The following is a 27,763-nucleotide window of genomic DNA, read 5'->3' as shown; positions in this document are numbered from 1 at the left end:
GGTTTCCTGGTGTCTGTCCTAGTCTTCCCTTCTACTGCTGCCTTACTGTATAGTCTGCTCTCTTCCCTAACCCTGCAAGACCACTCTAGGTATTTTTGGGGTATTTCTGGAGTTGGAACAGATATTGCACAATGGTCAGTTATGTAGCAATCAAGATTTAATTTGGTCCTAGGCACAGTGTTACCAGGTTTTACCCATTTTTACCAAATTTCTCCTGTATCATGTTTGGTTGGGAAGCTCAAGTACAATTTATTCTGGTGCCCACACCCCAACGCCCCTGGGCCTTTGACACACCAATAGATTTGACTATCTTTACCCACCACATATTTCTTTACAAAAACAGACCTGGAAAATTCCATTAGGAAAATCGAAGCAGGGTTCATGAATGTGCTTGCTGACAATCAGCTTTGTTAAATCATAAACTAACTTAGCAAAGTACTTTGTACCAAAGCAATCTCAGCAGTCCTCATAATCATATCACTTCCCACTTAGACTGTCCCCCAAGTAAAACGTACAACATTTATTTGACAAGTTAATCAATACTTGAACGGAAGAGATTTTGACAATGTCATTATGTTCAGTGTTTATACTTGCCCTGAATGCTTGCTCACAAGGGGGAAAGATTTCCTAATATTTTTATAACTGATTTTCTCATTTTCCCAAATAATTTGCCATTATACCATACCAGGTAGAATCTCCCTACACTTCTGTCTAGATTGAGGGGGAAAAATAGATGAGAAATCCATGAAAATAACTAGCTTATGAAAATGCTTGTTTTTAGGAAAGTTGGCATTATTAAAAACATGGCACAGGATTGGAAATTAAGAGATCTGGGAGACAAAAGCTCCTGGCTTAGTTCTGACACGAACTCTTTGGCCTCATGCAGGTAACTTCTCATCTACATTCTCGCCAACCTCTTCTGTAAAGTGAAGATGTTGAATGATCCGAACTTCTTTCTCTGTCTAAACATTCTCTAACTCTGAGTTTATGAGGTGTTCGTGTGTGTGTGTGTGTGTGTGTGTGTGTTTTGTTTTGGGGGAGGGGGGTTATGGTCAGATTTTGACCACAGACAATACTCTTCAGAGTTCAGACAAAGGTCACAAATTCTGAGACAGCAGGAGTTAATTTTGCATGGCCTTTTAAAACCCAAGAGTCCTCAAATTGAGCTACCTGCATAACCCTATTTTTAATTTAAATATTGTTTCCTGTCCTTTTTACTTTCTTATGTTTCTCCACCACCTCCCCACACCAAAACAAAAAACAAAAAACAAACAACAACAAAAAAAAACCCCAAAAGATGGGAAAAGAACACCCTCTTGTGTTTTCTTCCTTTTTAGTTTTTGGAAAACAGCATATAATCACTTCTTCTTCTTTGGCTGCCTCATTTCACCTGTGCAAACAAGAACAGAGAGAGATTTCAGGGTTTCCCTGTAGGTTGACATTCACCCTGACTTCAGGCAGTGGAAAGTCAAGGACTTTTCCCAAGGCAAAAGGATGTCCTTCAAGGAGTTCTAAAAAAAATACCACCACTATCACAACAGCAAGAAACCATTCTGCTGTCCCCTGTTGGTGCTTAGCTCATAGCCAGCCAGTTGACCAATGATGCCCTTGGACTTCGTGTGGTTCTATATATCTAACATGAGCCACTGATTGCTGTTGCTTTTGGCCACTTGTTCGCAGGGCTGTACACAACCCATCAACAAACTTGGAGACTTTGCATATGGAGACAAAGAGACATCAAATTAGAGAGGAAATAAAAGAGTGGATGTTCACCTAATTAGGGGTCATTCTGTGACCTCTCACTAAATCAACTTATCAGCCTGGGAATAAAAGTACTTGCATATTGATTAGTTTTTAATAAGCTCATTAAAGGTCTTTATTCAGCTGAAATTATAGCCTTAGACTACTAGAATGACTTCCATTCACCCAACAAGTTGTTACCTCCATATGTAATGATCATAAATCTTTGCATAAGCTTTGAAACTTTACTAATTCATTATCTTGTCTATTGGCAAATGCTACCAATCCTACTTTGAAAATTTTTTCAACTCAGTCTCCTTCTGGAAGTTAGAGCCCTGTTAGATCTGGTTCTGTAGGACCACAGCAGCCTCATGCTCCTAATTTCAGGCTTTACTTTTTAAACCATGACTCCCCCCACCCCCCTTAAATTATATCCCTAACAGTAATCTCTAAATCTTTTCCTAATTTATGTCACTGGAACTCCCCTTCTCAGAGGCTTTAGTGACTGATAACTTGAAGTCCTGCTGTGGCCCAGCCATCACACTGATTTTCTAGGACAGCCAGCTCCTAATCACAACAGCTCTCATGGCCAGCGAGCATTCGTGTCTCTCTACATTCTTAAGGGCAGTCCTCGTCCTTGTTCTTGTCATCCTCATCAGTTCAAACCACTTCCAGTCCCTCCAGCAAAGCCTTACAAATTTATCCAGCTTTACAGGGTTCATGTTCTTTTCATTTATGTTTCTACTTATTATTTATTTTTTATGTGAATTTTCTCCTCCCCAATTAGGTCATCTATATTAGGTCTATAAGTACAAACACAATCTCTTTTCTGAAGTATATACTTTGGGCCGTTAATGAATAATTTTTTCAGCTAAATAACACATTTATTTCCTCAGGGTCAAGAGCTTAGCCAATATAAACTTTTCAAATTTGTTCCCCTTGTAGTCATTCTGAGGGCTCCTAAAGCTTTCATTACCCATGTTGTTTACCAACCCCCAGTGCTTTGAGTCTAACTATAATCATAACCTCACTCCTTCAACCCCAGGTGGCAAGGATTGGAGACTCCATCTCCATTTAAGAAACACACAGAGCATGAAGGCTTAGAGAAAAGCAGCAGAAGCAGGAGTGGAAATAGTGGTGGGAGTTTCTCTGGGGGAAGAGAGCAGGTGGCTCCTTCCACTGGACCAGAGTCTCCCACATCCAACTCCAAGCAGCTGGCTGGAGCACAAAGAAATTCTCACAAACCTACCACTGTGCTAGAGAAGGCACGGGCCCCAAAAGTGTGGAGTTCCAGTAGTCATTTCATTCTGTAGAGACTTACATGATGTGAATGTAACAGAAACAATGTTTTCTTTTTGTTTCTACAAGTAGGGGTGTGTCCTTAGTCTTGCATTCTCATGGTTCTGAGCAGTTTCTAGGCTTCTTCAGAATTCCTCTCTTACCATGTTTCCATAGTGCCAGAGATAAGGAAACTGTTGACTTAATAATAGATCATATAATCTTACTCAAACAAAGTTCACAAAATGGATTTCAAACTCTGAATTCCCAACATAATTGGGAAATTATGTTGTTTGTTATCACCCTTTTCTTCATTGATGGGAGTTTTTCTGAGTGGAGCAGTTCCTAGTTGGCAGTTAGGGAGTTAGGTCCACTCCTGACTTTAGTCCTTTCTTTATCCTAGTTAGATAGTACCAAGGAGTGGAGATATTTTAGGCCAAACCTTTAATGTTCTTCTTCGGCAAGATCCAAACATTTTCTACTGGCATGGTAAAGGAACCATTCTTTTAATAAATATCACTATGGATAGTATATGTAATTATACATCTTATTATTCCAGTAGTCAGGACACGGGCTAAGTAAAAAAAAAAAAAAATACTGTTCACAAAGATTTACACCTATGTATCTACAACCACAAAAGCTACTGCTAGACTTCAAATTGAAAATTTGAAGAATATTTGCCTAGTTTCAGCAGGTTGGCTTGGAAAAGGGCAAGAAGGCAGATGTTAGGAGGATATGAGGTGTTAGAGGAATGAGATTTAAGCACCAATGAGTACCATCACAGTGCAAAAGTAGCAGGAAGCAGGTGGAGCTGAGGACTGGCTGGAGAAACCTTGAGGGTAAAGAGGCAGAGGAAGAGGGATAAGGAATAATCTAGAGTGGACTGCTTAGGGAGAAGAAGTTAGGACAAGAAAGACAAAAAAAGCTTTAGAAATACCTAAAGAGTAATCTCATGATAATATCCTTTTGTTATTAAATGATCAGGGACAACATGCAAGGCAGACTTTATAAATGATTTCTTCATGGATAAAACCAAGAAGGTAGACTATATGGCCTTTAAACAGCTTTTATCAATGAAAATCTCCTTTAAAAACAAACAAAAAACCCCACAAATTGCTCAAGAGCAAATAGTATTAAAGAAAGGTTTTAATGTCATTCTGCCCAAGACACCATCACCATGTCACTTGGCCAGATTGGAATTTTCAGCTCCTAAACTATCCTTAGAAGGGAAAGGATCTGTGGTCTCAGGCCTCAGAACATATCCCTCAAGGATGTAAGGAGCATGGTCATGGGCTTCCAAGCCAAAATGGCAGGTCTCCCATATGTAATAGGTGTGGCCAGATCGTCAGTCAGCTTATTGTCCAGGACTCCCAATTGGGCCACACTGGGCCTCAGGATTTCAGAAGCAGAGATTCCAACAATTCTAGCTTGAATTAGCTTGATCTCCTATTTCACTCATTAAGTTCTTCAGGAACTGCACCATCCCTGTCAATTTGCATTCAGTGAGGTGGTTGTTATTTTTAATTGCCTTGGCTGGGGAAATTGGTAATTTATAAAAAAAAAATAGAAGGGGAGGATTGGAACATCTACATAGACAAGAAGATTTCTGATTTTTGCTAGAGGAGAATGAGATTAACAGCAATAGTGACCAACTCTATGTGCCAGGCCCTGTTCTTGGCCCTTGACACTACCCAAGTCATTTAGAGTTCTCCAGGATCCTAGGAGGTGGGTACTAATATTCTCTCCATGATGCTCAAGAGAAAACTGAAATAAAAAGACATCAAGTCTTTTTGCAGTGTCACAGGTCTGTGAGTGGTAAGAACAAAATAGGAATCCAGGCAGTCTGGCGCCTTTTCCCCAACCAGTGCTTCCCACCACGTCACCAATGCACTCCTTTGAATTTCTGTTCTCATTCAAGGAATCTCAGACTGTGAAAGGAGGTGAGAAAGTAGGGTTAGCCCTGGATTTGGACAGAGTAGGTGGCTACTTAGGAAGTGTTCCCATAGATCCAGAACAGAAGGCTTGGAGAGGAACCCAAGTTAGAGGATCCACACAATTGACTATCCAAGCCTAGACAATGCTATACTATGTGCCCATTGGCACAGCAAGCATTAACCAGAACCCAACTGAGATATGCACTTGCCCTCATTAGAGGACATATAATGGTATTGACACAAGTCATATAGTAGAGGGAAGCCTTAGAGTGTTTTAAGCCCACTAGGACATGGGAACATGTGTTTGTACAGATAGCTCTGTTTAGTTGTATACAATTTAAAAGTGTTCACTGCCATTGGAATTTTAAGTGATCTACTCTTTTAATGTCTATTCAACCATTTATAATTAAGATCTGTTCTGAATTTAACACATTATGATCCTATTCTGATGCCATCTAGCATGAATGAGTTTTCTCTCATTTGATTTTTGAGTTAAAATCTAGAGAGAGGAGAGACGCAGTAGTCTCTATCCATTTACAATAGTTTATCCCTCATATAAACATTCACATATGCACATGTAAATGAAGGCCCACATGGTGATGCTGGCCTGTTTGCTCATTGGGACCTAATTGTAGTGAAAAATTGGATATAGTACTTAAACAACAAGGCTGATTAAAAAGAGCTTGGTGTTGAAAATAATGACTCAGTAATATTAAATATTGTGAAAATTTCATTTTTTAATTCAATGGATGTTTCAAAGTCACTGTTTAACAATTTAAAAATTAATTGTTATTGAACTAAATACATTTGATTAAAAAAGTTATTGCTCTCTAAGCTCAATATTTTTATATCTGCACATTTTTATCTGCCAAATTTTAGATGGATTTCTTTCTTTCTTTCTTTCTTTCTTTCTTTCTTTCTTTCTTTCTTTCTTTCTTTTCTTTTCTTTTCTTTTCTTTTATAAAGATAGATTGGGGAAGGCATCAGAAATCTTTATCCTTATTTTCAAGGAGCCAAAATAAGTTAGAATTAGCTATCAACACATTTGAAATGTCAACACATTTTTTTTCCTGGAGTTTCCTGTGATTTGGAGTCCTGCTTTTGGGATTAATTTTTAGTATTCCATTTTTTAAGTGCCTTCAAGGAGGTTATTACCTTTGGGACTTTCTTAACCAGTTAAATTCTTCACAAGTAGAAAACATGTGAAAAAGACAAATTGCTTATCCAGGATCCCAATATCCTCTCAGAAACATACTCTTTTGTACTGAGCCTTCTGAAACTGTTGTGGCTTTTTTTCATACACGGCTGATGTTTTCACACCAGTTCATAAATTGGGTGGAAGATGCCACTTCTATTTTGATAGAACAGAATGGCATGTGGGTGTGTGACGTGGGGGACTGTTTGTGACTCTTGCCTTCCTTACATACAAAATCAGGGTAGAGTGCCTGTACTTCTCTTTGGGTAGGAAAAAAATCATGGGTATTGTGCAATTTGACTTTTTGGTGGTTAATTTTCCAACAAAATAATATTTTGGGCATTGGGGTGGTAGGAGAAGCAGGGAGGAGAATAAAACTTTCCATTTTAAAATCAACTAAGTTAAGATTATTTTTTCTTATGAAGAAGCAACATGGTTCTACCCACCTATAATTAGAAAGCTTAGCTTGCTGACATATTCACATTGCTCAAGACCCTGTCTAAATGAGAATTTCAATCTCAAGTACAGGATGTGATCTTATCTGGTAAATGCTTCACTAAAGGTTGAAAAGCAACCTAATGGGAAAGGGATGGGAACTCATCCCGGAAAGCACTGCTGAGGTTGGAAGAGCTTAAAGGGTCATTTCCTTCAAACCAAACCAAAGCAAAACAAACAACAAAAAACCTTGACATTTAAACATATTGTATCCTTCAAGCCCTTACTTAAGGGAGGAAGACCCTGAATCCATTTTTTCATGCCAGGCATGGTGACACCTTGTTCTCTGGGTCCTAAATTCTCTAAAGATAATTTCTAGCCTTAAAAGTTTATGGGAGGAGGGGAGATAATTTGATGGGGTTCTTTGAGGAAGTGTGAACTTCCCCCAGGCTTTTCCTTTGCTTATCTTTTTTAAAAAATATATATTTTATTGATTTTTTACAGAGAGGAAGGGAGAGGGATAGAGAGTTTGAAACATCGATGAGAGAGAAACACGATCAGCTGCCTCCTGCACAACCCCCCAGTGGGGATGCGCCCACAACCAAAGTACATGCCCTTGACCAGAATCGAACCCAGACCCTTCAGTCCATAGGTCGACGCTCTATCCACTGAGCCAAACCAGTCAGGGCTCCTTTGCTTATCTTGATAAGACCCATCTGAGTCTTTGGCAAAGGCATCAAGGTCACTGCTTTCTGCTTTGAATTAGTTTCTCTTGTTTCTAGGAGGAATGGGGAGAGGGCAAGGAAGAAGAGTGGAGGTAAAATAGAAATAAACTGACCCCATTGACAATGGTTGAGCTTCTCTCCAAGTAGGTAGATGCTGGCAATAAAGATGTAGCTGAGAGAGAAGAAGGCTGCTAGACCCACTGGGCTGAGTTTGGCAAACACAGGATACACCCACGTACCAGTCTCAGAGTAGATCCATAGGACCCTGCAGAAAATGACAAGCCACAATGATTAGGACAGTAGGAAGAAAAACTTTTTCTTTCTTTCTTTCTTTCTTTCTTTCTTTCTTTCTTTCTTTCTTTCTTTCTTTCTTTCATTTTCTTTAGTGATTAAGGTATGACATATGGGTCCTTAACCCCCCATTGTCCCTCCCTATCTCCCTGCTTATGCCCTCACTCCCCTTGTGTCTGTGTCCATTGGTTATGCTTATATGCATTCATACAAGTCCTTTGGTTGATCTCTCCCTTCCCCCCACCCGCCCCTGCCTTTCCTCTGAGGTTTGATGGTCTGATCTATGCTTCTCTGTCTCTGGATCTGTTTTTGCTCATCAGTTTATGTTGTTCATTATCAATGAATACTAGAGCCCAGGCAAACAAAAAGAACTCATGGGGGATATTTTTCAATAGCTCAGGTGTTCCGAAAACCTACAAAAGTGAGTCTTTTCTAGATAGACTTGATTCAATGAGACGTCCTATTTCCTGGGCTGGGCTTGGCTATTTTACCTAATCTATCAAATTCAATGATGGTGAAAAATATGGGAAGACATTGAATACATCCTTAGTCAAAGACAATATGGGAGAACATGAGTCATTTTTTTCCCTGAGAGGTATAACCTGCTGAAAATTTGAGCCTACTAAGATGGCACCCAGCCAGACAAGTGGGCTTTGTATTTCTGTACTTGAGTCACGTGTAGCTTTCTATTAGCTCTCCAAGTCTTTTGAGGTAGGAGGGACAGAGATTGAACATTATTACTCTAACACAATATGCCTGGGGTTTCATTGTCAGCCCTGATTTTACCTCCTGGATATAGCCATGGATAGAGTGTTAAGTAGGAATGGATGGAATTACAGGAGGCTCAGATCTCGCTCAGGTGAGGATAGAATATAAATCATTTCTGTAAGCCAAGAGAAGGAAAAATATGCTAGGAGAGGAGATACAATGTCTTAAGTGAAGCCTGTAAATGCAGTTCTCTGAAAATCAACTACACTGGAAGATGCCAAAGTCTGAAATAACTCTTAAAATTAAATATGGGGAGGTTGCTCTCTTAGTGCAGTAGGCAGTGCATCAGTCTCATAAAATTAAATATGGGGAAGATGATGCATCAGCTACAGTTTTTAAGTGGTTAAAGTACAGAATCTGGAACCAGGCTTCCATCATTCAAATCCTATTTAAGCCACCTATTAGTCACATTGCCTTCAACAATTTATTCAACCTCTGTCCCTGCCCTCATGTATAAAATGGGGGTGCAAATATCATGCACCTTATAAGGCCATTGTAATGATTAAGGGAGTTAACATGTAAAATAGAACATTGCCTAGCATATTGCAGTAATTTAATAACATTTAAAAGCTTATCTCCTCTGGGGATGGCACAGTGGGAGTCTTCTCAGCAACCTTTCTTTTGAGGCTGTTCATCTCCTACAACCTAGGATAGGCTAGGTTATGCTTCATAAACAATGTTTAAAATTGGATACTTCAAGTTATCAAAGGGTGGAAGAATGAAATTCTGTGCTTAATTAAACTTTCAGAAACCCAAGTGTCATCTTGATTGTTTCAAAACTTGAAGTTTGTCAAATGCGTGTGGATGAGACAAGAACTAATATCAGGGCCAAGACTAGGATGAGGTACCCATGGTATTAAATTTCAGGGCCCATCTCTGTGCATCAAAGGGCACAGCAGAGTGAAAATGGAACTATGGAATGGGGAAAATGTTGGCAAATCATATATCTGATAAGGAATTAATATCCAGAATAGAAAGATTATGTAGCTTGGGGAGAACCAAGATGGCGGCATAGGTAAACACCGGAGTTTGCTGCCTCGAACAACCACTTCAAAAATACAACTAAAAGACGGAACGGACATCACCCAGAACCACAGGAAAGCTGGCTGAGGGGAAATTCTTCACTAGAAGGAAAGAGAACAGCATACTGAGGCTCAGAGGAGGCGCAGTGCAGAAAATACAAAGGTGCGGAGGTGCGTGCAGAGCAGGCTGGTGGCTGAGGGCGCGGTTGTCGTTTTCAATCAGGAGGGAGGCTCAGGCTCTGAGCTCCAGTTCTGGGCCAGTCTCTAGGGACCCAGACTCAAACAGGAGAAGCGGGACTGTCTGGCATCGGTCAGAACGTGAGGGCAGCTTTCTCTCCGAGGTTTGCAGCAGTTGCTGGGACTCTAAGAGGCAGAGCCTCTGGGAACGGGACTGAGAGCAGCCATAACTGCTCCCTCCACCGCCCTGTTTGATCCCATGTGACCCGCCCCGCCCAAGCCCTGCACAGAGCCATTTGCCAGATAGCCTCAGGCAAAGGCTAGATTAGCACCTCCCCAGAGGACAGAAGTTTTCCCACTGCAGACACAGCTGATTCTCACAGCCAGTTGGCCTGGAGGTCAAATCCCCCCAGTATCAACTACAACAATCAAGGCTTAACTACAACAAGACTGCGCACAAAGACCACTAGGGGGTGCACCAAGAAAGCATAAAAAATGTGGAGACAAAGAAACAGGACAAAATTGTCCATGGAGGATATAGAGTTCAGAACCACACTTTCAAGGGCTCTCAAGAACTGTCTAAAAGCCGCCGATAAACTTAATGAGATCTACAAGAAATCTAATGAGACCCTTGATGCTATGATAAAGAACCAACTAGAAATTAAGCATACACCGACTGAAATAAAGAATATTATACAGACTCCCAACAGCAGACCAGAGGAGCGCAAGAATCAAGTCAAAGATTTGAAATGCAAAGAAGCAAAAAACACCCAACCGGAAAAGCAAAATGAAAAAAGAATCCGAAAATATGAAGATAGTGTAAGGTGCCTCTGGGACAGCTTCAAGCGTACCAACATCAGAATTATAGGGGTTCCAGAAGATGAGAGAGAGCAAGATATTGAAAACCTATTTGAAGAAATAATGACAGAAAACTTCCCCTACCTAGTGAAAGAAATAGACTTACAACTCCAGGAAGCGCAGAGAACCCCAAACTAAAGGAATCCAAAGAGGACCACACCAAGACACATCATAATTAAAATGCCAAGAGCAAAAGACAAAGAGAGAATCTTAAAAGCAGCAAGAGAAAGAAAATCAGTTACCTACAAAGGAATACCCATACGACTATCAATGGATTTCTCAACAGAAACTTTGCAGGCGAGAAGGGAATGGCAAGAAATATTCAAAGTGATGAATGCCAAGAACCTACAACCAAGATTACTTTATCCAGCAAAGCTATCATTCAGAATTGAAGGTCAGATAAAGAGCTTCACAGATAAGGAATAGCTAAAGGAGTTCATCACCACCAAACCAGTATTATATGAAATGCTGAAAGGTATCCTTTAAGAAGAGGAAGAAGAAGAAAAAGGTAAAGATACAAATTATGAACAACAAATATGCATCTATCAACAAGTGAATCTAAGAATCAAGTGAATGAATAATCGGATGAACAGGATGAACTGTTGATTATAATAGAATCAGGGGCATAGAAAGGGAATGGACTGACTATTCTTGGGGGGAAAAGGGGTGTGGGGGATATGGGAAGAGACTGGAAAAAAATCGTGCAGCTATGGATGAGGACAGTGGTTGGGGAGTGAGGGCAGAGGGTGGGGTGGGAACTGGAAGGAGAGGAGTTATGGGGGGGGGGGGAAAGAGGAACAAATGTAATAATCTGAACAATAAAGATTTAATTATTAAAAAAAAATATCCAGAATACATAAAAAACTCCTACAACTCAACAAACAACCTAATTAAAAATGGACATGGGATTTGAATAGACACTTCTCCAAAAAAGATATGTAAATGGCTAACAATCACATGAAAAGATTTGCATTTCTCTATAACATTATTAATCATTTGGGAAATGCAAATCAAAACTGCAATGAGATACCACTTCACACCCATTAGAATGGCTACTATCAAAACAGCAGAAAATGTTAGTGTTGTAGAGGATGTGGAGAAGCTAGAACCCTTGTGCACTATTGATGAGTATGTAAAATGGTATAACTGCTGTGGAAAACAATATGATAGCTGCTCAAAAAAATTAAACATAGATTTACTGTATGATCCAGCAATTCCACTTCTGGGTATATACCCAAAAGAATTGAAAGCAAGGACTCAAATTGATACTTGTACACTTATGCTCCTAGCAGTATTATTCACAACAGCTAGAACATAGAAGCAGCCCAGGAGTCCAACTATGGACAGATAAATGAAATGTGGTACATTTACACACAATGGAATATTATTTGGCCTTGAGAAGGAAGGAGATTCTGACACATCCTACAACATGAATGAACCTTGAGAATATTAAGTGAAACAAGCCAGTCACAAAAGGACAAATATTGTATGATTCCACTTATGAGGTACCTAAAGTCATAAATTCATAGAGACACAAAGCAGAATGGTGGTTGCCAGTGGCTGGTTGGGGGAGGGGGAAATGGAGAGTTACTGTTTAATGGGGACAGAATTTTCAGTTTGGGAAGAAAAATGTTCTGGCGATGGATGGTGGTGATGGCTGCACAACAATGAGAATGTACTTGATTCCACCAAACTATATACATAAAAATGGTTAAAAATGAAAAATTTTATGTTATGTGTATTTTACCACAATAAAAAGAAAATTTTAAAGGAGGCATCAGGCCTGGCAGTGTGGCTCGGTAGCTGAGCGTCAACCTATGAACCAGGAGGTCATGGTTCGATTCCTGGAGGAAAGGAGTGCTACGAATATCCTTCTGAAACACATGTCAATGGGATGCACATTCACAGGATTCCACTGTTGGAAGGTGTAAGGGACAAGAAGTAGATAGCCCCGCGGAACTAGGGTTAGGAGTTTGGGCTTAATAGGACATCTGAATATATTCTAATCATTAGAATTAGTTCACTTTGTTTACTTTATATACTTGAAATTCGGGCTTGCTAGTTCCCATGCACATTTACATAAGATAGTCTACAAACAAGGACATTGCCCTACAGGCCTGGAAAGTTTCTGTTTATTTACTTCATTTTTGTTTCCTTCAGCATAAAGTTCTGGAAGGAAAGTTTCTGAAGTAAGATAAGGAAGTCTGTACTTTCACAGAAAAAGCACAAAGAAAGTTATAGGTGTATTAACTGACAGTGAGAAAAGTAATGAGAACACAAATAGAATATCAGGCAAGAATGCAGTTGTTTAAGGAAGGGCAGTGAGCAGAGAGGCCTGAGTGAGGAGATGTCACTCAGTTGGTATTGCTTCTTTATGGCTTGCCTGAATATATGTTCAAAGGAGAGAGAGGGAGAGAGAAATGGAGATGGAGAGAAGCTGGGAGAGAACAGGAAGAGGAGGAGAGGAGGAGGGGCATAAGAGAGAAGAGGAGAGGAAAGAAGGAAGGAAAGAAAGGGAGGGAGGGAGAGAAGAAGGGTGGGCGAAAGAGAGGCAAGAAGGAAGGGAAGGATGAGGTGAGAAGGGGACAGAGAGGGAAGGAGGGAAGGAGGAAGGGAGGGAGAGAGGAAGGGAGGGAGGGAGGGAGGAAGAACTAGCTTAGCAGGTCCAAAACTGAATGTCATTGTTCTCTATCTCAGTCAGTGTCAGCTTTTCCTGAGCCTCAGGTTTGATCCCATCAAACCACATCTAAATGTTTCTCCAGTGCACTCATTCCATGATTTCAGTCTAGGCTCCTTCATCCCACCTGGGTTTCTGTAATTGTCTTCTCACTGTGCTTTCTTGCTCCCTTTAATTCACTTTCCACACCCTAGGCCACCAGTAATCCAATACTCTTTCTAAAAGAGAGATGTGTTCATGGCAGACCCCCGATTCCAGTGGATCCCTGCTGCTTTAGGAAAATATCCAAGCTCCTTCACCCAGCCTACCTGGCCTTGCCCTGCTTACCCATCCACTCTCAGATCTGCAGTCCATCCATATTGAATCTCTTTCTGTTTTATTATTATTATTATTATTATTATTATTATTATTATTATTTCTATGTTTTAAATTGATTTCAGAGAGACAGAGAGAGGAAAGATTGAAAGAAACATCAATGATGAGAGATGCTCTGCCTCCTGCACACCCCACATTGGGGATCGAGCCTGCAACCCAGGCATGTACCCTGACTGGGAATCGAACCATGACCTCCTGGATCATAGGTCAACACTCAACCACTGAGCCATGCCAGAAGGGCCCTCTCTGTTTCTTGAACTAACCAAGGTCTGCAGCTTCTAGACCTTCACCTGTGCTGCTGTCTCTGCTTGGAACACCTCTGACCTTTTCACCTCCTGGGACATACTTCTCCTTGCTCTGGGTTTGGCTGAATCATACTCATGCTTCAAGGCTCAGCTTAAAATTCAATTTCTCTAGAAAAGATTTCCTGAATATCCTTTAACTCCCTTCTATTAGGTTCTTATGCCACATGCTTCCTCTACCATGAACTTAGCCGTTTTGCTTATTTGACTCTTTCTCACGAGCCTGGAAGCTAGTGAGACAGGGGTCATGTCTGTTATACACATCAGCTTCCTAAATGCCGGAACACAGCAAGTTCTTTATGTTTTTAAATGAATGGCTGTTTGGATGGCCCTATTAGCATCTCCCTTTCAACTGCTGTCCACTGTGGCTGCTCTAGACAGCTATCAGCCGCCCAACCCAACAAGAGCTCCACAGCCTTTGAAACTGGAAAATGTACCCAGGAGCCTTCCAAATTAGTTAATCTGATGTTTACTTTATTAATACTTTGCAGAGGCCAATGGCTCTGACCCTCAGTTGAGATATCAATAATATATGTCCTTCTGGAACTGTCTGCCATGCGATTCTATGTGAGCCAGGGTGGGCAGCACACATTGGTAGCCAAAGTCAATCTTACAGTCTTCTCATCCTTCATCTTGTAGCGTCAAATGATTATCATGAAATGCATATTTTCTGTGTCTTATCAATAGAGAAATAGTGGAAGTCTGTGAGTTAGAGATTACTAGATAGCTAGGAATTTTGTGGGCTTTGAGTATCTTCATTCTTAAAGTGTTAACCCTCATGTCATATCTTTCTAGCCCAGCAGAATAAATAGAATAAAGACCCTCTTGTCTCACGTTTCATGCTGACTTTATACATAAACATGTGAGAGGGTCATGTCTGCATCTAAGGCCAGAGGCAAGCACAGCCTGCATTTACATTTGCAAATGAATTCAACAAATTAGCAGAAGAATTCTCACAATGAGAATATCCCTGAGAATGGGTGACCTAGGGATTCCACAGCATGGAGCTTTAGTCTATTGCAGCCAATGAACCCCACCCCCTTGTCACACCTCAATTCACCGACCTTCCCAGGCTTTCTATTCATCCCATACAAAATGCTCTTAGCCAAATATAAATAATGACATATTAAAAACAACCTCTAGCTTTAATAGCTACAAAAATTCAATCTGATTTTTAACATTAAGTTGTGAATTTCTACCATTGTCTCAAAAAATAAATTCCTGTAATGAGTTACGTTATGTTCAATAAATTTTAGGTGAAGCAAAAGTAAGTAGATAAATAGATATATAAATATATATATATATATATATATATATATATATATACAGATGATAATAGATAGATAGATAGATAGATAGATAGATAGATAGATAGATAGATAGATAGATAGATAGATAGATAGATAGAATGAAAAGAAATTCTGATGCTGAACTGTCAGTTTACTTGGATGTTGAAAGTGCTGGCAATAATGAGAGTTGGGATGGCAAGCTCTTTATAGTATCTAAAACTGTTACCAACCCCTCCCTGGAACATTCCCTTCTGGCTATGAGGTTCTTGTATATTCCTGATTTTCTACCATCTGATTATTCTTTGCTACTTTGCTGATCCCTTACACCTCCTGTCCCTTAGATGAGGGCATTTCCCTAGCATTCTCTTCCCATGTTTCTTCCCTTTCCTTCTCTTTCTCTCCCTCTCTTCCCTCCTCCTCCTCCCTTCCCCCCTCCTCTCACTACTCCAGCAATCTCATCTCACCAGGAGGGTTAAACTCTTTGGATCTCTGCAGCCAGGTTTGATTAACCAGATGGAAGTTCCTCTGAGTAGGTGGTTCTCAGCCTTGACTGATGATTAAGTTGCCTTGGGGGCTTTAAGATTCTGATGCCCAGAACATATCCTGAACCAATTTAATCAGAATCTTTTGAAATGAGACATAGATATGGGATTTTTAAACTGAGTTTTTTACCTATACCCAAAACTATTTCTTTCCTAACTTCTCTACATCTATTAATGGAATCACTGTCTTTCCAGACTGCTGGCTGAAAATTCTAAGAATTATCTTTGATATTTTCCTTTTTATTTGCCTGCTACATCCAATCAATCCATAGAACCTTCTGTTACTTCAACAATGAATCTCAGGCATGTCCCTCATTCCTGATTGCACAGCTGTATCCCTCTTCAGGTTGTCCTTATTTCTAATTTCTATAACAGGCATTTTGGGTGAGTAGGAACTGAGGCTTGAACAGAAAGGGTAAGAAACATAGATAGCCATTTCCTCTTCTAGCCCTTCGCTCCCACCCCTCTTCAATATTCATGCTGGCTAGCCTGGACCCCAAACATTGATAACAAGGGAAGCTGTGTGGCATTTTTATATTTATTTTCATATATTAATTTACAAGAGAGCTAAGGAGCCCTTTGGATAAATGGGGCTGGGATTCTGATCCCCATGAAAATCTGAGGTTATAAAACTATGCAGTATCTACTAGTAGATGACCCTAGGAGGTCATATTTCAGGAAAGGGTAACTGGCTCTGGGAGAGAATTCACATAATGCACTAGTGTGGTGGTTCTCAACCTTCTGGCTCTTTAAATACAGTTCCTCATGTTGTGACCCAACCATAAAATTATTTTCGTTGCTACTTCATAACTGTAATGTTGCTACTGTTATGAATCGTAATGTAAATATCTGATATGCAGGATGGTCTTAGTCAACCCCTGTGAAAGGTCGTTCGACTGCCAAAGGGGTCGTGACCCACAGGTTGAGAACCGCTGCACTAGTGGGAGTAGAAGAGTATGGTCAATGCTAGATACGGCCAGGTGGCTGACCCTGGAAATCAGCTTAGCCCAGCCCTCTGGCATTTTTTAAGATATTCTGGGGATATGATGTCTGTACGTAGAAGTGTGTATGTGTAAATGGGTGCAGTAATTTAGAGGACTATTAAACCTGCCAGGTACCAGGCACCCTGCCAGGTGTGGTCGTCACCTCAGTAAGCACAGTATAGAAGAAAAGAATCATCTATCTCATCTCATACAAACTGTTATTGAGAAGTGATTTTGCAAATATCTTCCCCAAGGCTGACTTATGGCTGCATATCTGTGCAACAGTTGCACTGGGCATGCAATACCTTGCACACTAGCAGAAATACTAGGGCACAAGCAGATTTCTGGTCTACCAATATCAAGGTGGTGATATCCTCCAGGCCAGCTGGGGCTGTGGCAGTGGCCAGCAGCACTGTTCTATTTCTACCATCGTAGGGGCAATGGTAGTGTGGCATTGTTAGCAATGGGGGTGGAGTACTAACCCTAAAGCGGAGCCAAGTGATGTTGGGCCCAGAACACTAGGTGTTGTGGCTCTACGGCCTGTGCAGGAGAGCAGTTTCCAGGACTGTGCACCACACAGGCATGTGTGGGCATTCATTGGATTATTAGAACTCCGTAAAGGTCGGTGCTCTGAGCACTTGGACCTGGTATGACATTGGGACTATGAAAAAACCATGGACAAAGAACAAAACAATGTGATTAAGCTACATGGAAAGAATGTTCAAGATAACTTTTATTTGTATATTGGTTTATTCTATTTTGCTTCCTATGTCTCATCATCCCAACCCATTTTAATCACTCTTGTCAAGATACCTTTTGAAAGCATAATTTTCTGGCCATGTCACTAATACCTCTCACTCCCACCTCCATGCCATAGAAATAAACAACAGTGGCAATCAAATCTCACATTGCCTAAACTATGTCTTCGCTTTTAGCCTGCCATCCACAAGCCTCCTTAAGAGGGCAGTTCCAGTGTGATTTCCTTTCAGTTTCTTCCAGTAAGAGCAAATTGCTGACCATTGTCCTGTGCCCTGTTCTCCTTTGGCCTTGGGACTGTGCTGTGTTGTCTACTTTCTCCCATTTTTTGAAGCTCTAATCCAGCCAGTCCTTCAGGACCCAGACCCAATGCACACCTTTTCCACACTGGCCAGCAAGACATAACCACTTCTTCCTCCATGTTTCTGTGGCTCCTTGTTTTTGTTCTGACATTTTATCACTTCCCATTGTGTGTCTTATAATTTGAGTGCACAGCTAATCTCCCCCTATTAACTACAAAACCCCTACAGGCTGGGTTAGCCTTATATAACTTTGCTTTTCCCAGCAAGACCAGCCTTGTGTTAGGGGAAATATTTGTTCAAAAAGAGAATGAATAAGAGCCAGCAGTAGGAACATTTGTATTTTCCTGTTCCTCGCCATGGCCTCAGAGAGAGCTAGGTGAGGTATTCTGAGGTGAGAGAGAAGGGAGGAGTGAGTGAGCTACCACATTTATAGGTGACTAATGCTTTCCAAAGGAAATGAAAGATTTGCAGTTATTACTACTTTGCAAAGCTTTATTTTCCCACTTAGGGGCCAGCCTCCAATTTTGCAATCTGAAAAATAACAAAAAGCAAGTTCCACATGTAAGGCAGTCCCCACGGTCTCGGCAATTATTTTTAGGTCATTGTGATGTGATTTCTGCGGTGAAATGCTTCCCTGGCTCAGAATTATTGCCATTTTTCTGACTCATGTTTGTTTCTCACGCTCTGTCTGGCCCGGGCCCATATTCCTGACCTCATTTCTGCTATACCGGTTCCCTATTTGACCATCCAAACAGGCACGCCTAACAGCTGACCCACAGCCACTTCCCCAAAACATCTCCATGGATATCCACAGTTTGTGGAGCTTGTTGATGGCCACCTGTGGCCATGAAGGTTCATGGGCCTCTGAGCATTGTGCAAGGGAGGAGACAGCAGGCAGCAAAGAGTCTGCGCTCCCTTAACCAAGGAATGGACAGAAATAGGGAAGCTTCAGTCAGTGGTGCAGCATAACATGGCCACATACAGGTGCATTTGATTTAGTCTAGGAATAAAGGGGCCTGATGGACCAAATGCTGATTTACTGCTTCATTAATAAGGAGGTCCAAACCCAAATCACTGGGTGCACCCAGTCACATTTCTGCTGGTGCTTCCCACTTGCTCCATTGCATCACTTTCCCATCACAAGCACAGCGCTGGACACTACATCATGAACGCTTTTAGACAGCAGGAACCATGTTAAGCTTTTTTGCATACCCACCCCTGCAGCACTTAGAAGAATATGTTTTGCACATGCAGTGAGCTGAACAAATACCTGGCCATGTGCATAGAGTGGAAAGAGAACTGGATTTGGAAATAGACCTGCATTTAAGTCACAGCTTTGATTATCCCTGGCCCTATGCCCTTGGGCATGTCATTGAACCCGCTGAGGCTTCAGGTCTCCAATGCTAGGTGGTCTCTAAGTCTCCTTATCCCACCCACCTTCTCTAATTATATTTGAAATTAATTGATAATGCCATCAACTGGCTACTACCAAGTCTCACAAATGCCACCAACTGGTCTTCTCGTGCTTTTCTCCTTAATTTTCACACTCCAGCCAAAATCAACTTTTTAATCATCTTTCTTACCTAAGCCACATCATTTTATTCCTCTGCTTAAAAAATTTTCCACAGAAAATCCCTCTACTTTAAAAGGCCAAACACATTGATGTGAATTCATGATTTAGCTTTACCCTGTCCTGCAATTCAGCCACACCCTCAGCTCCTCCAGCCCTTCACAGATGCTGATCCCTCTGCCTAAAGGTCTTTTCTATTCCTCTTTTGACTTATTCCTACTCATTCTTTGGGCCTCAGCTTACACATTCTTTTCTTAAGAAGACAGTCCTCAGCATCCCACAATGCCCTGTGCTTACCCCTATTACAGTCTCATCATCCTGTCTTCCCACTGTGTGTGTACGTTCTTCTCTCCCAGAAAGCCCTGAGAGGAAGCATGGTATCTTGTACATTCCTGTGTCCTTGTTAACTCAGCACAGTGAATAACTGAATGGACCTATGACGTACTCACACCTAACCCCCACCCCCAACTTGTTGTACCTCTTCTCCCCAACCGCCCAGTTCTCTGCATTGTCGGAACACATGCCCAGGCACCAACAAGCCAAGCCGTCTTGACTGCTGTTTCTCATCTTTTACGACCACTGCAATTTCCCCCCAAATGCTAGTAGCCGTGGTGCTTTTGCACGTTCTTGGTTTCTGGGGTCAGATTTGAGGATCAATGATCAGCTTCCAAGTTCTTAGGTAGAAAAAGTTAATAGATCAAAAGTATTATCTTATATATGAACTCCAGAAGTTATAGTTGGCAAGAAAGAGTAAATAAGATTGAAGTCCACCAAACCAAACCAAAGAAAACAGAGTATAGAAATGCATGTATATAATCAACCAGCTACTGCCTTTCTTCTTCCCAAGGCATACAACAGACATAACATTATGGATACATACTCTTACCCCATCTTGGAACCCGGGATTTATTTAGGGGTTTATTCCTTTGAGTTAAGGCAGATTTGGCAAATACATGGCATATATCTTGTTACTCTCCATTTTCATGCTATTGGCCAATAACAATAAGTGCTAACACAATTTTCTTTTGGTAGGGCCTGAGAATCCTTCCCAGCACAGGGCTCCCAACATCAACTACCAGTAGGTCCCCAACTTAAGCATTATTCTCTAATATGACCTTTGTTAAAATGCAAAGGCCCCAGGCTGGAGAACAATGTAGATCACTGGAATCTTGGGTTAGATTGACTGAGCAAGTTCTTTCTTTAAGACAGGGGAAGCAAGGAAGACTTTGGGCACTCAGGGAAAGAGGGTGCGAGGGTGGGAGGAGCAGGCTTCAGAAAAGGGAAAGAAAGGCAAGGAAGGAACCATTATCTGAGTAGTTCTGGCATGAAGGTTACTTGCTCTAAGACAAAGGTTCATGAAGCCCATGGAGCAGGCACGAGGGGCCCAAGCCCCTGTGGAACGTGTTCTCTTTCTGGCTTCTGTTTCTGACAGGGCACTGTATTCCATTAAACTTCCCCCAACATAGGGATTGGGGGATTACCCAGCTTGTCAGATATGAATAGTTTATGTGAGTCTAGACTAGAGACAGAACATCATGATTAGCTTCTGATATGCAGGCAGTATGCTTGGCATGCCTCTTTCAGTAAAAGCATGGCGTGGATGAGAAGGCTCTAAAATGGAAAGGGGTTTCCACTCACTGGGTGGAAGACCAAGCACTTCCCCTTGATTACAGATCACTGGGCAGTATTTCTGAGAATTAGTGTTGCCAGGTGGTTGAATGATAAAATCTAGGCCAGCTGCTTAAATGAGCTTGCATGACTCCATGAGGCTGTTCTGCAAGCCCCTGGGCAATTGCCCAAATGCCCTCTAGGAGCTCTAGTGCCAGATGTTGATGCAAATAAACCCATAATGATGCAGGCAACAGGAATGGAACACACCTAGCATGCTCAACTGTCATGTGCCTTTTTAGAAAGAATATATTTAGATGCCTTGGGTCATTCAGCTATTCAAACATTTAATTGCAAGTGGAACCAAAGATCAAGGTTTTCCTTGGGAAAGTAACATGTGTAGTAGCTTTGCAATGACTAATTCTTCATGAGGAGAGAGGAATTCGTGACTTGCTGCATGTGTGTATGTGTGTGTGTATTGTGCTAGCTGTGTATTCTTTTGCTGTGATGTGTCCATGAGTATCAAAATCAATCAAAATTCTTTTTACTTGAAAACTTAAAGATGGCTAAATCCCCCATTAACTCAATATAAAGGCAGTCTTATAGAACAGTATGCTTCTGGAATATTCCTCAGAAGTTTGAATGACAAGCTGAAGATGGTTTTCTCTCTGCAATTCTTACCTGCAAATGTAAGCAAGACTCGCAGCAGCCAACAAGGTGAGTCCATTCTTCTTCAATGGATAGCAGTGTGGCCTGAGGATGACTTCAACCAGGGAAAAGGGGAGTATGAACGTGTGCTGCAGGAGGAAATATGGCAGTCATGGCAGTGCCTCAGCTTCCTAGTGTTTCTAATTCTCTCTTCCCCCTCCCGTCTACTTTTTCCACAACTACCAGCGAAACTTTCCCAAACTGAGATCGTATTCCTTAGATGCCCAAGGACCTCCAGTGGCTCTCTCTTGCTTATCATATGCATCCAAACTCCTTTGTCTGGCTACCAAGGTTCTTTTTAATGTGCCATTGCCCAATCTTGTCCTGTTTATTGCCTGCTGCTTCCTTCTCCTAATACACACACGTGCATGCATGCACACACACTCACTCCTCCACTGAAACAAGGCTGTTTCCTTCATTATTCTTTGTACCCAGCATGCTTGCTCCCACCTTCACACTTCCCGTTCATTCCTCAACTGTGCGAAACGTGTCTTCTCTCCCTGTACTGTATTCACATTCATCTATGTTCTCACAGCCAGTGCAATTTTCCATGATGCTGTCGCTGAATTTTCCTTTTGCTAATTGCTTTCGCCCAATCTAACTGCATTTATATCCTGTGCCATGCAGTCTAGCACTTGTGATGTGTATTTGTAAGATCTTGGGGGCCAGAGAACACGTCTTAGCCCATCTCTGCATTCCTCATTGCACTTGGCGCCATGTAACCTTCCTATTGATGGGGCAGGTGTTGTGGGGAGGGGGTGTGAGACTCCCTCCAAAACCCGCTATGCCCTCCCCACTCCTTCCCTGCTTAACCCTCTCCTTCATAACCATCTGTCTTCTCTCACATCTTTCAAACCCTTAACATGTTTTTAAAATAATGCAATCAAGGAAATAAGCCTTTAGTAATAGTGGTGTTTTCAGGTGGAAAGACTACAGAGGTCTGCTCCCATCTTGGTTGTGGGAACTGATCTGGGAACTAAATTTGCCCTTCTGCCATACTCTGTGCTTATTGGGAATATCTAATAGTGTTAGCATTTTACAGTTTTTACATTTCTGTCATTCCTCTTTCATCCCTCTTGTATCCATAGCCTTTTCCTGCAAACTCCATCCCATTCCCATTCCTGAGTCCCAAGGCATCGATGTCAGCACCTTGGTTAAAGTAGTCCCTGGGGCTTAGGAAGGCCAAAGCGCCTGCATGACCATGCTCCATGCCCAGCTATGCTCTGGAAGGCCTTTGCTGTCCATCCCATTATGCTTGTGCTCAGAGGCAGCCCCAGGAGGCAGTAGCTTCCTCTTGCCTTATCTGACCTAACTAAGGTACAGTCAGATCAAGACCTTTAGATGACACAATTTGAGCTGGCGATAGCAACAAAGTCTAACCTATTCCAGTGCTCTCTCCTCTATGAGAGAAGCCATTATACAGACTTAGACAGTGGAGCATGGTCATGCAGGCGCTGTGGCCTTCCTAAGCCCCAGGGACTACTTTAACCAAGGTGCTGACATCGATGCCTTGGGACTCAGGAATGGGAATGGGATAGGGTTTGCAGGAAAAGGCTATGGATGCAAGAGGGATGAAAGAGGAATGACAGAAATGTAAAAACTGTAAAATGCTAACACTATTAGATATTATTATTTTTAAAATAATAATAAATTTTAAAAAGACATTTAGATGACAGGAAACAAGACAAGTGTTGGGATGAGAAGGAACAAGTCTTAAGCATAGGGTGTTACTGGGCGGAGAGGGCCTCCTGGGGGCCCCCAGTCAAGGCTGCTGTTGGGTGGCACAGGGCAGTCAGGCCTCTTTAAGGACCTGAGAGCCAACATTTTAGTAGCAAAGCCTAGAGAAACAGCCTTTGGTACAAGCCATAGCTTTTATATAATCTGTCCAAAGCTGGTCCTGAACCTCCTGACTGGTTGGATATGCAAATGGAAAGACTGCCAGGTGCACTGTCACACCTTGCCTCCTGTTTCAGTCTGATTTTAGGCTATAGCTTCTGTGTCTCTCCCTCCAGTAAAGGAACATGATATTTAAAGGCACGACTTTTGAATCTGGCCCCAGACTGGTTTCTGAACTTCCGCTTCCTCGGCTGTGAAATGGGGTAATAACTAATGCACACGTGTTAGGGGTGCTGCTCTGAGGACTGAGAAACGTGCATGGAAAGGACTGGCCCCTTGGCCCAGGAGACTTGTAGTGAACATTAGCTGTGATTGCCCTTACTGTGATATCATTCTTCTCTCATTGCTGACCCAATGTGGAGAGGGAGAGGCAAAGTTCTGGGATGCCCACAGCACCCGGTGCCCGGATGCACCCTGACCCATAGGAGGAGGCTGTGGTAGCAAAGCCATCCCCACAGTCATCCCATGACTCCCTCCTCAGCCCCCAGCTGACACCTGTGCTCCCAGCTTCAGAGCCCTGGCAATGCTGTGACAGACATGACGTGTTTTGTTTGGGTTTTTTTTCCCCAGAGGCCACCTCAGGAGGTGAGAGATAGGGCTGTCCTTCCAGCAAAGCCCCTGCCTCTCCACCTGCCTTCATTCTGCCACAGCCAGGAAAGATCCAACTCCTGTTAGCAACCATTAACAGTCCCATTATACCAGCCTTTGCTCTGACAGATTTTATTAGCACTGTCCACTGGCAGCAGCTTCTGCTCTCTACATTAATGATTATTTGGAACAGAATTCCTGTGAAACAATGCACTGTGTCTGCATTAGGAGAAAATGAGTTCACAGTGATTAATGCTTTCACAACAGATAACTCAGGGATGCATGACTGGTCACCTCTTCAAGGGGCCTGCCCTTTGCAAGTGACATTCAATTGAATTTCCAAGTGAATTCTCCCTGATGACTCTGGGAAGCTTACTTCAGTGATGTCATTAGTGATGGGCCATATACTGTAGCTTAATACCTACTAAAAGGTCCTTAAAAGAACCACAGTTTTTGGCTGGGCTGGAGGTAGAAATGAGGGAGTAGAAATGAGGGGAGGAGGAAGACCACATTCTGTGAGCTTTCTAAATATTTAGCTACTGTGAAGAGCCAAGCATGACGCACTAAACCTTGTGGTATTTCAAATGTACTGGTATGTCACCTCATGTTGATATAAATTACATAACCTTTGTCAGGCAGCATATTTTTTTTTAAAGAGGAAGAAACAATTCAGTAAGAGAAAAATCAAATATGCTTTCTACTTCCAAAAGAATCTAATAATTAGGCTGGGATTGACACAAATTAGAATGCTGCCAAAAATTGCTGAAAACAGTGACTCATTCTGTATTTCAATTAACAGTTTCTCAGTTTCCCTTATAAACAGTGAAGCTGACAAAAATTAATTATCTCAGAGGGGGTAAAATATTTCTTTCCAAAGTAAACAAAACACCATGGGCTGAAACAATAATGTGTGTAAACAGAGAGGATGGAGGAAGCTATCTTTCCTTGTCAAGTAAGACATCATTTTGGTAGATTTTTCTTTAAATATCTCATTTTAAAAGCATCGGTTCAAAGGACAGTGTTGTTCTTTTCCCATCCTTCTTTACTAAAGTATGTCTTTTCTCCCGTCCTTGGTGTAATGCCTGCTTCCATTTGGATATATTAGAGACAGAATTATAAGCATGAAATATTGATTTAAGCATTAGTATAATAATTGCCATTTAGAGTCCCTGGTTGCAAAATAGCTTTGTAGATAAGTACTAAAATTTACCAGCCCATAGAAAATTCTTACAAGGTTACAGGAGTGGCAACATGGAAAAGAACGAGCACTTACTTTGACTCAACTCATACCAGTAGGTAAGTAGCTGCTATAAACAGCTTCCCGGTATATGAAGCTAAACTTACAATAGGATGCATTTGCCTGGCTCTTCTGCAAGAGGCCAGGCTTAATCACTGAGATAACCCATGGAGCCGACAGCTCATCATTGTCATCCAGGCTCCAGTATTGAATCAATAGGCTAGGATGGTCACACTCTTATCTCTAAGATTCTTGGGGGAACAAAAGCACCTGATTTTCGCCAGTGGGAGAAATTCAGGAGCCTCCACACTTTAAAAATCAGGTAACATTTAAAATATGATTTCTGTCTCTTTCCTCTATTTCATTTCTTTACTGAACTAGCTATTGGGTTGAGTTGACTAAGATAAACAAAACAGTTTATACCTTCTTGGACTGGTCATTGAGAGACTTTCTCATTCATTACTGTTTCTAACGAACTTACATGTTGCCCACTTCATATTTGCATCTGTCTTCTTCCTTCCCCTGTTCAGGCAACACTTGGATCTGAGAATTAATTTCTCCCATTGCCTCTTCCCAAATTGATGTCCTTTCCCCAAGTCTCTACGATAATGTCTTAGGTTTATGGTGCTCATGGGTAGAAAGTTTTAAATCAAGTTTTATTGCACCAACAAGATCTGATTTCTGGGTATGTTAAGGAGGGTATTTTTGCTTAGTGTATATTAAATATGTCACTTTTTAATTTATTTTAAAAATGAAAGCCTTCACAATCTCCTCAGGGCCAGACACATGGTCAAAACATCAATTAAAACTTAAACGTAAATACAACAGGCATGAAAACAAAGGCAAAACCAACCTTAATAGAATGCTATTTTACCAGGCTTGTCATTACACTGTGGATCATGTTCCTTAAGCCTGAAAACTACATGCAGTAATAGTTGTTTTGTAAATCCTTGTAACACAATCTCTGCTTTTCATAATACCGTCCTTTTGCCAGCTAAAAACTTTTACCTCACTCCTTAGCACCTTATCTTACTGTAGTTTCTGCCTCCAGCCATCTACTAGTATATTCTCTATAGTTCCTATGTTATTAAAGGTACAATTTTGCTTTCAATCTGAAATATGGCAACCCTGAATGTAAATATAAGCTAAATTGCTTATATCTCTAGGGGGGATTTCTCTCTCTCTCTCTCTCTCTCTCTCTCTCTCTCTCTCTCTCTCTCTCTCTCTTACACTACCTGCAGGGGGCTCTTTTTTTTAACTTAAATGCTAGAGTTTAGAAGATAATTGAATTTGTAAAAATTCCCTTTTCCACTTTCTAGGAACTCAAGTGCATAGGCTGGGCACCACTATAATTAAAGAGCCAATGTTCAAATGCCTGGGAGGAGGGATTGGGAAGATAAACCAACTACAGAAAAGTGACAGGCTTCTCTTTGATCTCCATAGTCTATGTACGTAGCTGACTCAGCCCAGCCTGCTAAATATTCAAAAACAGAAGTTAAAAACCAATAGTTTCATTTACTGCAGAGGAGTAGTAATGATTCCTTGGCAATAATAACAGCCTTAGACACCTTATATAATCACTAACTCATTCCTTTACTTCTTATAACCAAATGTGGTTCACTTTTTCCTTCAAATTCTTCTCATAACTGTCTATTCTTTAACCTTCCCCAAAACCACCTCCCTAGTTTTCCCCTATTTTGGTACAAACTCAACATTGCAATTTGACCAACCTCCTAAAGCAAGTTTCATGTTGCTACTCCCTGCTCCAAAACTTCCTGTGGCTCCCTGTTGCCTCTGTCCTCTGCCTATACTCCTTCTCTAATCCCATCTCTCTCTCAGCTTCCACAGTATCTTCACAGACTCCCTCTTTTCAACTCAAACCAGTCTTCTCTTTAATCTTTGTGTTTTATCCTATTTCCTTCCCTAGAATTCCCTTTTTTCACCCATCAATTCTGTAATTCTTCTCTCCCATATGTCTCAGCTTTGACACATCTTATAATCAAAAGCACATACATTAACATGAGAAGATATTTAAGAATATCAAGACCTAGGAGAGCACTGAAACACAAATACACCAACCAGAGACCTGCCGGTCCACTATTATTGAGATTCAAATTTAACAATACCTTTCCCGACAGCCAAAGTAAAAGAGAGAGATGGAATGCACACAGTTCTTTTTTTGTAAGGGAAACTAATTTTTTCTACCCCTAATTAAGCCTCAAATAAATTTCTACCATTGTATTTCATTTAGGGACATTAAGTCATTGTAGGCAGTGCTCTCAACTGTGTCCCCATAGCAAGCACAGAGGTCTTGGTTCCACAAGCTGTAAAATCTCAAGACAAAATAATTAAACACAATCTATTGAATGGGAGATAATATTGTATACTTATGTAGCCTTGTAATGATCAGAGCAGTAGATGGACTTGAGAAATACTATTTCCTTCACAAGCGTTTTTAGTGTTTATCCCATTTGTGAGTCAGACAACAGCCATTATTTTATTCTGTG

General features: G+C 41.3%; 1 protein-coding gene and 1 non-coding gene across 11 annotated transcripts in view; one reads left to right on the top strand and one right to left on the bottom strand.

Moving 5' to 3' along the window:
* The window catches only part of LOC118676466 (androgen dependent TFPI regulating protein), a 113,437-nt gene that overhangs the window by 29,861 nt on the left and 55,813 nt on the right, over positions 1–27,763 (bottom strand). For 9 of the 10 annotated variants that reach the window (XM_036350455.1, XM_036350454.1, XM_036350447.1 and 6 more), the window contains 2 exons: positions 21,509–21,624; positions 7,421–7,572 (listed from right to left, as the gene is read on the bottom strand). In XM_036350455.1, coding sequence (XP_036206348.1) covers positions 7,421–7,572; positions 21,509–21,624 — 268 coding nt within the window. Of the gene's footprint in view, positions 1–135; positions 1,391–7,420; positions 7,573–21,508; positions 21,625–27,763 lie in introns of those variants that run through there. The other variant, XM_036350453.1, reaches the window with a different exon arrangement.
* On the top strand, positions 22,850–22,969 carry LOC118677975. Its single transcript, XR_004974674.1, has one exon. It is a non-coding gene; the product is annotated as a small nucleolar RNA SNORA28 (small nucleolar RNA).

The sequence above is a fragment of the Myotis myotis genome, unplaced genomic scaffold, assembly GCF_014108235.1.
Source record: "Myotis myotis isolate mMyoMyo1 unplaced genomic scaffold, mMyoMyo1.p scaffold_m19_p_2, whole genome shotgun sequence".
Classification (NCBI taxonomy): Eukaryota; Metazoa; Chordata; class Mammalia; order Chiroptera; family Vespertilionidae; genus Myotis; species Myotis myotis.
This window is presented reverse-complemented; position numbering and strand designations above follow the sequence as displayed.